The 12,126-nt window shown below is 33.3% G+C and overlaps 1 protein-coding gene across 1 annotated transcript; it reads left to right on the forward strand.

Moving 5' to 3' along the window:
- The first annotated feature begins 536 nt into the window (after nt 1-536).
- On the forward strand, nt 537-8,584 carry LOC145583172 (lipid phosphate phosphatase delta-like). Its single transcript, XM_081640344.1, has 8 exons — nt 537-874; nt 1,098-1,193; nt 1,369-1,443; nt 1,541-1,671; nt 2,627-2,730; nt 2,820-2,948; nt 7,245-7,360; nt 7,995-8,584. The coding sequence occupies exons 1-8, from the start codon at nt 713-715 to the stop codon at nt 8,406-8,408; spliced, it is 1,227 nt and encodes a 408-aa protein (XP_081496470.1). The 5' UTR covers nt 537-712; the 3' UTR covers nt 8,409-8,584.
- The last annotated feature ends 3,542 nt before the right edge of the window (nt 8,585-12,126 follow it).

Consider the following 12,126-nt stretch of genomic DNA (forward strand, 5'->3'; position numbering starts at 1 on the left):
TGCATTTTCAAAGTTATAAGCTGTGCCCTCCACTTCACAATATTAAACATCCATATCCGTTAACGAAAGTTAAGTTATTTTATCAACAATGGTGTCGTGGCGTTATTAATTTGACACGTGTCCCGTTCTAATTGGTTTAACACTTTAAAAACATTAAAAAAAAATCAGGAAATAAAATAATAAAAAAAGTTTATTGTTAACATGAAAGGTTATTGTTAATAAAAGTTAGTGACGTTGAGGACACAATTTAAATGTTTGAAAAGGCATGGACATAGGTTAGAAACCGAAGAAATTTGGGGGCATAAGTTAGAATTTTTTTTTATAAGGCAATAGCATAAAAATTGTTAACTAGTCCAACGTCAAATTGTCAATACTGTCCTACTCTCTAAACCCCCATTATTGACAAATTAGTCAAATTACCTTTCTTAATCATCCTTTTTTTTATTCCATAACCTACAAAACCTAAATAAAACTTCTGAAAACAACACCATCATCTTCTTTGTAACTACATTATTTGATTCAATCAAACTTTTTTCTCAAACTTGTCTTTTTCATTGCCCCATTTTTTGGCTATTTGACACCTAAAATCCCACAAGTATCATGGGTCATGTGGTTCCCATTTACTCGTTTTAGTAAACCCCACAAAATTTCTTCTTTGAATCTTCTATGTCTTTCTCCTTCCCTGTAATTGTAAACCTTAATAGGAGAGAGAATGGAGAAGATACCCACATGGCAAACAGAAGTTCTCTGTGGAATTGTGGCATGGATTATAATTTCTTCTTTTTTGGGTTTAACCCGAAAGATTAGATCTTTGTTACAACCTTGGGTTATACACCATGTTAAAACTGGCATTCCTCTTGTTCTTCAGATCCAGGTTTTTTAAAATTTATTCTAAATTTTTTGTTGATTTATATATGCTTTTTAATTGATTTTATGAAGTGGGTGGGTATTGATTATTTTGGTTGAATTTTTGGTAAATTTGCAGAAATCACGGCATAAATTTTATGATGTTCTGTTGATTTATATATGCTTTTTAATTGATTTTATGAAGTGGGTGGGTATTGATTATTTTGGTTGAATTTTTGGTAAATTTGCAGAAATCACGGCATAAATTTTATGATGTTCTGTTTACTGTGCTATCATGTGTAGTTTCTGTCCCATTCTACACTGGTTTCCTTCCTCTCCTTTTTTGGGTATGTTTTATGTTTTATGTTTTTTTTTTATTTTTTTATTTTTTTTATTTTTTTTATTTTTATTTATTTTTTAAATTTATTTGTTTAAAATAAAATAATAAATAATGGGTTTTTGAAGAATCATTGTGGCTAATTTTGGTTAATGGGATTTTGGTTTTGGATGAAAATATTGCAGAGTGGACATGGGAAGTTAGCAAGGCAAATGACACTTTTAATGGCTTTCTGTGATTATGTTGGAAATTGTATAAAGGTATAATATGGTTCAAAGTTAAATAAATGTGTTAACTAAATGTGTGAGAAATAAAGAATAATATTGAGTGTTTCTATTAAATTTTGTGTATGTTTAGGATGTAATTTCGGCTCCGAGGCCGAGTAACCCTCCTGTTAGGAGATTGATTGCTACCAAAGATGAAGAAGAAAATGCACAGGAATATGGTTTGCCTTCATCTCATACCCTCAACACAGTTTGCTTATCTGGGTAATAATATTTTTTCTAAGTTTCCTGGTAGTTGATTTTATAAATAGCTACAGTTGTCACAACCCACAATCGTCTAGTGATTACTGCTTCAAATTCTTGAAGTGCTCATAATGTATGTATTGTATTTGCCTATTTGATTATATGATCACCTTAGTTCAATCTACTTTAAGGCTTTTAGAAAAAGCTTTCCAGTGAATAGGCAATAGTGTGTATAGAATATGAGTCATAGCTCTAGTTAGACATATAGCTCGAGCTAATATATTTCTTACAATAGTTGATAGAGAAAGCTTGCATTCAGGCTTTGTATACTTACCTACGGCTTCTTGTCCATATTAGTCCCAAGTCTTCAGATTCACGCAGAGAAGTGGAAATAATTAGTAAGGAAAGTAATCGAAATTTAAAGGAAATGAACATGCTTGCATTTGTAATTGTGTTACCTTGTATGATAGAAGGCAATGTAATGCTCTGTATGCTGCATCATTGTGAAATTATGCATATTTCATTATCATCCGAATCAAAGAGCCTTGGTGTATAATCAGAGCAAAGCATTAAATCATAGAAGTAAGATGTTGAGTCATTGACTCATTAGGATACAGGCTTTATATCTCTTTTGTTGTCTTCTCCAGTGGAAAGTGGTTAGCTAACCCTCTTATTAGCAAAGAGTAATGATGCAGGCGAAAATGTTGTTGAGTCCTAACATGACTTAAGAGCTTCCTTAGTATCTTATGGTGGTCATGTTTATTGGGTATTGGGCCAATACTCTTCACTTCAAGAGTTCAAGTGATATTGACTTGAGTTCTATATGTTCTAGTCATATTTTTTTGGTGCCATAATTTTGATGGGGATGCTAGTTATTAACTCCCTTTTATTGATTGGCATAATGCATTAGAATTCTGTTCTCTTTTAAAACGTCTGTGTTGAATAATTGTTTCTAATTGTGTCTTGGAATATACAGGTTCCTTTTGTATTATGTTATATCATATAACCAAAGAAGTGTTGGTCCGGAAGAATTTGCTGGTCTCGCTGTGGTTTGCTTGCTTGTTGGCCTTATAGCCTTTGGTATGTCTTGAGATGAACTTACATGTGGTCAATTCACTAGATTTCCTGACATTTATATCTTGATGTTGAGATGGACTTTTTTTTGTTAGGAAGAATCTACCTTGGCATGCACAGTTTGATTGATGTCATAGGCGGGTTGATTCTTGGATTGACAATCCTTGCATTTTGGCTCACAGTCCATGAATATGTTGACACTTTTATCACTTCTGGTAAAAATGGTAAGCATGATTCCATTTGATGATTCAAAGCTCATCCTCTTTTGTTCTGCATTCAGATGAAATTAATGCATCAGTTTAATACATGCTGAAGTAAATCCGAAATAAAAGCCATTCAATTAGATCTTTTAAATATAAGATGATTGAGATCCAAAGAGAAGTTAATCTCCAAACCAGACAATGCCTGGAATGAAAGAGGCTGTAACATCTAGTATTGAAGCTATGGTGGAAGATAACTATTATTTTATATATAGTTAGGGTTTTAGGGAGGATAGTTTGTCACTTTCAATAGGGGATATTACGTTTCCCTGATCTTCCCTACAGTTTTTATTAGCTCCGCTCTCCTGCGTCATCCCTTTTTCACGTGATAGCCGAGTCGGACACTTGGACACGTACCCATAATCAGCTGAATTGCAGAAAACTATTGAATATAACATGTCCATAATCACTTGGAATTCAGCTGTGGTCTTTGGTGATGAAACACAGCTCTTGGATCCATTTTTGGCTTGGGAGGGAGGTGACTTAAGCTGTTACTCCTTTTCAAAATGAATTTCCTATACTTGGTTTGAACTTTAAGTACTTATGCAATTCAAAATAACTGATGCATTGTTATCTGCGTACTGTATGCGGAAAGCTTTGTAATTACATTAAATTTGAAAGAGTTACAAGAGGATTGTTTGATGGACTTTAATGTTTCTATTTTTGAATAGTTTCATTCTTTAGAGTGATTGTATTATAGCTTCATACGGTAGGATATTGGCATATTGCCCTGGAATGAACTAGGGAAGAACAGCATGTTAATAGGGTGCTCTACACTGTACTTTCTTGGAGTTTTGGGCGGATTACTGTGTCTTCTATTTCCAAAGTAGATTCAAGAAAGTTTAGTGATTTTGGGTATCAGCCACCTATAGAGTCTGTTAGGTTGGGGGTTTCACGTAAGGGAAAGGAAAGCATCTCCCTTGATACACTTTCAAAGTGTTTGACTGTTTGGTTGACATTTTATTGGTTTATGTTCCACTTTACCCTGGTTTGAGTCATCTTGATTTACCCACTCCCCTTGGGACAAGAATGGCCCTAATCTCTTCCACACCTCTCCATCACCATTGATATACCACCACGGATGCAACTAAAGATGGTTGTGGGCCCTACTGGGCCCATGTGCATTGGGCCTGGCTAAGCACGTCCCACTTATGAGTAATGAGACCACTAGCATGTGGCGTGCCAAAATTTGGAAATGGCACATTGCCATGTGCCACTGTGCTTGTGTGCCTAAGCCAAATTTAACTTATTTCAGGGTGCTTTGTCTTGTCATGTCTTGTTGTGCTTCACCCAAAAAAAGAAGGAAAAAAAAAGTGGCCAAGGCCCATGGTGCTGTATTTCGGGCCCAGTGCCATCTTTAGATGCAACTAGCATCCACCTCCATTGTTGCGCCATTGGCTGTGATTTTGATCTGAAGTGTCGGTCAATCTCCAGTTAGTCTATTCTAATAATAAACATATTGGTGCACAAGAACTTCTGAAGAACTCTGCCACTGCTGTTATCAGTATCAGCCAAGAGAGAACAATTAATAAGGCCTTAGATACTGGAACGTGGTGATGAAATTTACCTCTGAGTAGCTAGATTGGAAGGACAGTATGGTAAAAGGTAAGAATGCTTATCAAAGCAGCTGACGGCAGTATACATTACTCCATTGGATAGTTGATAAGGCCGCAATGTGGTGCTTGTTGGGGTTGCTTGAAGGTTATTAAGACATCGTTTCTTTCTTCCGATCTTTTAGCCAAATAAGTGATTGAGGAATTAGATTTATATCCTGTTGGACCAAACATAATGTTACATTTCTCTTTCATGGTTCCTTTCCCCAATTTCCTCGCCTGTTTCCTTTCCTTGTGAAGTTGTGATGAATTGAATGGCCCCTTACTGATTCTATATTTTCCAAAAAAGGGTCTGGAACTGAAAATCTTTAATGTGCCGTTTACATGCCTCAGAAAGAGGGCTCTGTGGAAAGCACTGTTCCTATTGCTTTATTTGAGCTGTTTCATAGTTAAAAATAAATAAATAAATAAATAAAAACCCCTACTTGTTACAAAATTTTGGATTAACAGCCACCTTCGCCAGCCCAACAAAAAAAAAAAGAAAAAAAAATCCTTTAGAGAATAAGTGTAGCCATAAAAGAGAAAATTACGATAAAATTTTTCGTGTTTATCTGGGATAGAATGTGAAACAAGAGCTAAATTCCCTCTTTGTATCTCTTATTCTCAATAATGTGGGAAACAAAATGTCATGCTACTCTGATCTGGTTTTTAGAAAAGGTGGCTGTATTTTGTGGTTTGGTGGCTGTGACATAGGATTGCAAAGCATAGGATCCATAGGGGTTTATAACGATCAGTCCTCTGTACTTTTTCTTCTGCTTTTTTCTGTTTTGCATAAGGATTATTTTCTCCCTGTCCTTCTGCATGCAGTACTGATGCAGAAATTTCAGTGACATTGGTCTATCAAATGGTTAGGATTTTGACTATGGAAACAAGACCTTGAAATTATTTCTCTAGATGGTTAAATTTTGTTGATATGAATTGTTTTTCCCATAGAGTAGATTATGTAAGCAATTTGGAATTATCCAGAAACCATGCCTAATGAACGATGATGCATGTGCTTTGAATTAATTTAGTGAGTTGAAAGAGGATTCTTATTTATGAGGGCTTTGGTCTCTCTTAACTGCCTGATACTTTATTGTAATCCATCTTGAAATTGTTCCAATTTTATGAAAAGAGACAATCTCTATCTAATAAGAAGGTTGATCATGTTTAGTTACCACTATTATCATCAAGAAGTGGCTTTAGGGCCTATGAATACCATTAACTTTTACATGGAAAATTATTCTGTAGGCTAAGTTATAATTTCTTATTCCCTTTGATCCTGAATGTTCTTCTCATTTAAAATTTAAATACTACTAACAATTTAAGAGAATCTTCTAAATTCTTTCCATTATATAAGAAAAAAACATGATCAAGTATGTCTAGTTTGATTTGTCTCCATGAGTACTTTTAGAATATCAAATTTATATAATTTTTAATAACATGTAATTAGGGATGTTAACGATTTAAAATGTGCATTGACAAACACATCAAAGTGAACTAAGAAAAACCTAAAGGATCGGAGGGAGTAATAACTAAAAATCATTTTCAACTAAAGGTGTAGAAATTAGATATTTATGTATAGATTTTCACAAGTAAAAGCGCTAAAAACCAGGGGTGCAATCAAGGGTGGGAGAGTTGGGGTTTGCAGAGGGCATGGCCACTCCTATGGCCCTATGAGCTTGTGGCTAATTAAGATAATGTGGCTTTGTTTAGTTATATCAAGTGTGAGTGATGGGTTAAGTCTTCTTAAAGATAATTTGTTTGTAGGTCTAAGAACATAATTATTCATTGATCCGTCAAGCTGAATTGAGCTATATATTCCATTATTGTTTCAACTCCAAAATTATCATTGTGCAGCTTTGTTATTCTGCCAATTTTATTTCATAATATACCTTGGCTATAAAATTATACAAATAAAAGACAAACTTGAAGTGTTGTATTCTATTTGTTGAAACTGAGTGAAGTAAACATTAATTTGTTGAGCATAAACTTGAGTATCACTGAATGGGAAGCAATTTTGTACTGTTGAGAAGAGGATGTGAAGTGCCTCGAACTTGGCTTGGGTATATAACTTTGTTTCTGGGTTGCTGAGAGAAACGGGTTATAGTATTAGTTGACATCAGATATAAGTGCATTTTAGACATGATTTTTTTTTTTTTTTTTTTTTTTTAAAATTAATTAATTAATTTTTTTTTTTTTTTGACAACCAAAAAAAAAAAAAGTGAAAAGAGCTCAAGGCTTTATCCTAGCAGAGACTGCCAAGTTGTGTGCCCCAGCAATTACAGATTTTGCAACTTTTAAAATTGTAAAAGATAAGAAGGAATTAGCTCTATGTTTAATTTCCTTGATAATCTGCTTGATTTTCCTCCTTGCCGTCTCTACATGATGGATGCTTCTGATCAAGGCATCTGAGTCAGTCAAACTTCAATAGCTTTATTAGAGATGCAGGGGCTGTCAATCGCATGGAGAATAGCAAGGGCCTCAGTGGGGGGGGGGGGGGGGGGGGATTGCAAATACAGGAGCGCTATGTTCAGATCTGCTGAACCCTAGAACCTTCTAAGTTTGTTGCCCTATGTTGAGATTTACTTGGGTTACAATTGAATTAATGCATTTTCTGGTATTGTTTTCATGTCTTCTAATTAGCCCAAATCATGCAATTTTACAGTTACAACATTTTGGGCTGCTCTCAGCTTCTTATTGTTCTTTGCTTACCCAACACCTGAGATTCCAACACCAAGCTTTGAGTTCCATACAGCCTTCAATGGTGTTGCATTTGGCATTGTAAGTGTCCTTTACGAGCCTAAAGTATCATTGTTTATTTCATTTAATTGGCACAGGTTTTCTGAAACAAGGTGTCTATGCATTCTAGAAATGAGTTTTTCGTGTTTCTGTTATAAGTAAATCTAGCTTTTAAGTTGGTGATAGAACAAGAATCAAATTAAGAGAATAGTGAGAAAAGAATAGAGGATCATCTTCTTGAAGATAAGAGTGCCCTCAATGAGGTTGGCCTACCCCCAATCCGTGTTATCTGTTGCATATGCCTCTTGCTTTCCTATAAATTCTCTGAAAAAAATAGACGAAGGGAAAAGTGTGGAGTGATCTTTGTATTTTGCATGTAATATGGCAAATGTTCAGTATGAGGGGCGATACACTCATCTCTACCTACTCTCAGAGCGGCATTGTTACTTAAAAGTACGATTAGTTTCTAGCATTGTGTCAGGGTATTTTGGTGCTTTCTCGAGGTTTTTGTATAATAAATACAAACTCTACTGTCGTGAATTTCTCTCCAGCTTATTTCACGTTGTATGTTGTTAAAAATAAATCAATTAATGTTTTTTCGAAAAAATGTCAATGTTTTTTCAAAAAAATGTTTATGTACGTTGTAAAATGATTTCATATGAATTGTGTTGTCAAGGTTTCTGGGGTACAACAGACATATTACCAATTTCACCATGAGGATGTGCCACGCCTTTTTACCCCTACACTTGCAGCTCCCACCTTTATCGGGCGGATCCTTGTGGGTATTCCCACCATCCTACTGGTGAAGTATTGCAGCAAGGCCTTGGCAAAGTGGATTTTGCCAGTGGCATTGAATACAATGGGTATATCTGTAAGGTCGACGACTTATCTTCCTGCTCTTAATGTATCTACAACTGGTAAAAATTCAGACAAAACCAAGCAGCAATCGGGGTACCTTCAGAAAATATTCTTCTCTTCCCGTGAGGATTCTTTCGATATTGACACAGGAATCAGATTTATCCAGTATGCAGGCCTTGCATGGTCTGTGGTTGATCTTGTTCCATCACTATTTTCTCAGCTCAATTTGTGATTAGTATATTTTTGGCATTTGTCTGTAGAGGCATCTACGTATCTGTTGTTAACCCCTTGCTTGGGAGGCGAAAACATTGCATAGTAAGTATATATATTATTCAAATATAATTTTTACACGAAAATTGATTCATTAATTGAATATATAACATCTAGACACAAGTAACCAAGTAAGACTTGTTTAGTTCAAGTTATTTTTACTTGTTTTAGAAAAAATTAGTTCAGATTCGATATATAAGTTCAAATCAGATCACATCAAAAAAAGAGGTTTAGATCATATTATCGTTTTATCTGCGGGTTTTTTTTTTATCATTAATATCTTTGTTTTCTGTAATGAAATTTTTTATAAATATTATATATTAATACAAATCTAACAAAATTTCACTTGATATATTTTTTCTTGATAGATTATCGTATACATAAAGTTTGGTTAAACCAAACAATCAAATCAGATCAGACCATATCATATCAGATACGCATAAATAAGGCTTAATTCACTTGGCAAGGCTTAAGGTAAGGAATTAGCTCCCACCTTTTTACCCCAACACTTGGGGAGTTGGGGGGTGAGAATCCCCTTACCTTTCCCTATTTCCAAATGTTTGACCCGTAAATATTGGACCAACAAATCTGCAAATATTATATTGGATAAATTTGACAATTAATATACCCTGTAAGTTTTCTTCAAAAAAGAAAATACCCTGTAAATTCTACAAAATTTCAAGGGATAACTTTGGTTTACCGTCCTATCTTGAACTCTATCTTCAAATCAAAAATCTCCGCCAACTAGAGGAGGCAACGGGTCGGGTCAGGATCAAATTCGTGGATCTAAAGTTTTAGGATCCAAAGGAAGCAACCTTGTTTAATTTAATGCATTTAGCTGTTGTCAAAATATATAAGGTTGTGTTTGGTAAATAGGTTATTTGACCAACATTAGTTAATTGAATATTAAACGAGATAATATAAAGTGTTCGGTGGAAAACTTATTTAAAGGGCTTATTCCACTCAATAAACTCTTTTTCAAAAAGCTCCTTTTAAGAGATTTTTTATTAGTTTATTCAATATCTTAAAATGATGTGACACTTGTACCCCCATTTAATTTAAAATCCTATCTTAACTGCCTACCCCCTATAATTAGCTTATTGGTCATTTCACATATTCAAACATCCTTAAGCAATCATCTATTTACCAAACACTTTTATATAATCAACTAATAAAATAAGTTAGTCAAATCACTTAATACAATCAGCTAACTAAAATTAACTAATACAATCAACTTTTCACTAAACACGACCTAAGAGTGCGTTTGTTGGTGAGCTTTTTGGGGAAAAAGTAGTTGATTTCAATTTTAGGTGATTGGCCAATTCAATAAGCTAATTAGGGTGTTTGCACGGTGGTTAGCTAATTTGAAGACTTGATTCCACCAAATTAAATAACCTTGAGGAGCTTTTTCATTAGCTTATTCAAATTTATTATTAGGTGGAATGACAATTATATCCTTATTTAACCCAAAAACCCTTCCAAAATTAAATATGTCAATGAATTTATTGGTTATTTTGCATACTCAAATAACTTAACCAATTAGCTATTTACCAGACATTTTTATTCAATCAGCTAATAAAATCAGTTAGTTAAATTAGTTAATACAATTAGTTAGTCAAAATCAGTCAATACAATCAACTTCAACTTTTAGTTTTTTACCAAACACAACCATAATTATTTGTATTTATAGATTTATGAGAATATAATAGTGTTGTTCTACTATGTATTTGTAGATTGTGATATACTCATATTATTGTGGAAACAATATTTGAAATGAGCTAAGATTACCATTATAATTTCCCTTCATCCCATACTAAAGTGTCTATTCTATTTTTTGTGATCTTCAAGATGCGTTTTGACCATCAATATCTTTGATAAAATATTAAGAAAAGTTAATATTATAAATTAAAACACATTGAGATGCATTCAACGATATCTCACATAACTATATTTTTTTTGTATAAAAATGACGAGAATATTTGGTCAAAAAAATTTTGACCAAGAAAATAAAAATAAGACTATATTATGGGACGGAGATAGTAGAATAAGTATAACAAATTAAATTTTAACAAGTGTGCTACAAAATGGATTGTTTATTCTTGGTCTTTAATGTGTCTAAGATCAAATTAAGCTATTTAATAAAGAGGATTTAATCGAGCATCTAAAGATTAAAAATTTAAAACTAAGCTCTGAAGCAAGGCTACTTTTGATGAAGCTTGAATTTTCATTGCTCACCACTCAGCTTTATTTTGGATTTATAATCTTTTTAGTAAATATTAAATTATAAATAACATAACAATTTCTTCTAAAGCTTTTCGAACTAAGAGATAAGTACTAAAAATCATTCTAACATGAAAAAGAGGTGGATCGTGAGATTCGTGACTTCCTTCCCCACTTATTGAGTTGTTGACAACTTTATCAACTTACAAGAATTACAAGGGACAAAAATCGAAAAATCATCTGTATTTAATTTGACTGTCTCATAGGAGAAGTTACTGAAGTGTTCTTGTTGATTGGGGCCTTGGGCTAGCGAGCTTCATAAAATCTTCTACTCCTTAATCTTTTCTTAAGGAGAGTTATTTCTATGAGCTTCAAATGGTTGATGTTGCCTTAGTTCCAAGCCTTCATCTTTTCAGCGCATCAGCTACAATTTGGGCGTGATCATGCATTCATTCTGGCTACAAGTTGCCTTTAGGTTACTCTTATTTTGTTTCTTCTGATTAGGGTTGTTCACGGGTTTGAGATTGAACCAAATTGAAAATTTGAATTTCAATAATCAAAGAACGGACTGATTTGGATTAGTTTTTTAGTATGTTTTGAAAACTTTAAAACATATAATAATGTTATGAAAAACTCGAAAAATGAAGGAAAAACTATAATTAAATGTCTTTATTTGTAAGTCTTATATACTTCCTCCGTTATTTTATTATTGCACCACTTGCCTTTTTAGGAAGTTTCACAAATATTGCACCATTTTCTCTTTAGGAAAAAAATTATTTGTGTTCACACTACAAATACCCAACATACCCCTTGCTTTTCGCACTTACTTTTTAGTTTATCAATATGTCCCATGAGCAATTTTGTATTTTTACCTTTCGCTCTTTTACTTTTTTTTCACTACCAAAATATTTGTACCCAACCCCTATGGTGCAATAATAAAAAAACGGAGGAAGTACAAAAGTTCATTTATTTAAAGAATTCCAAACTTATTAAGGATATTCTTTATCATTTTTAAAGATTTATGCATAACTTTTTCTAATAAATTTGTCATGGATTGAAAAGATTTTTCATAAATTTTCATGAATCTTTCCTTTAAGCGTATTTTGAAGTGGATTTATCGATCAAATCAACTAATCAAACCCTAGTCTGCGAAGATTTATTTTTCGATATTATTGAAATTTTGTAATTAGATTGTTTTATTATTAAGTTACTTGAATTGTTGTTGTTGGATTTTTTTTTCCCGGCCACCGTATTGATATTATGCCACCCACCACAATTTGAGTTAAGAGAAAGAGAAGAGGGTATATTGTGGAGTTTTAATGGTCATAGTTATGTAAATTGGAAGATGAAGAAATTAGGAAGTATATGGGATGATAAAATATAAGTCTGATAAAACAAGTCCTTGAATAGTTGAATGACTTGAAGAATAACGATTCAGGTTCATACAATATTTAAAATAA

Source organism: Chenopodium album, chromosome 15 (assembly GCF_948465745.1).
Source record: "Chenopodium album chromosome 15, dcCheAlbu1.1, whole genome shotgun sequence".
Classification (NCBI taxonomy): Eukaryota; Viridiplantae; Streptophyta; class Magnoliopsida; order Caryophyllales; family Amaranthaceae; genus Chenopodium; species Chenopodium album.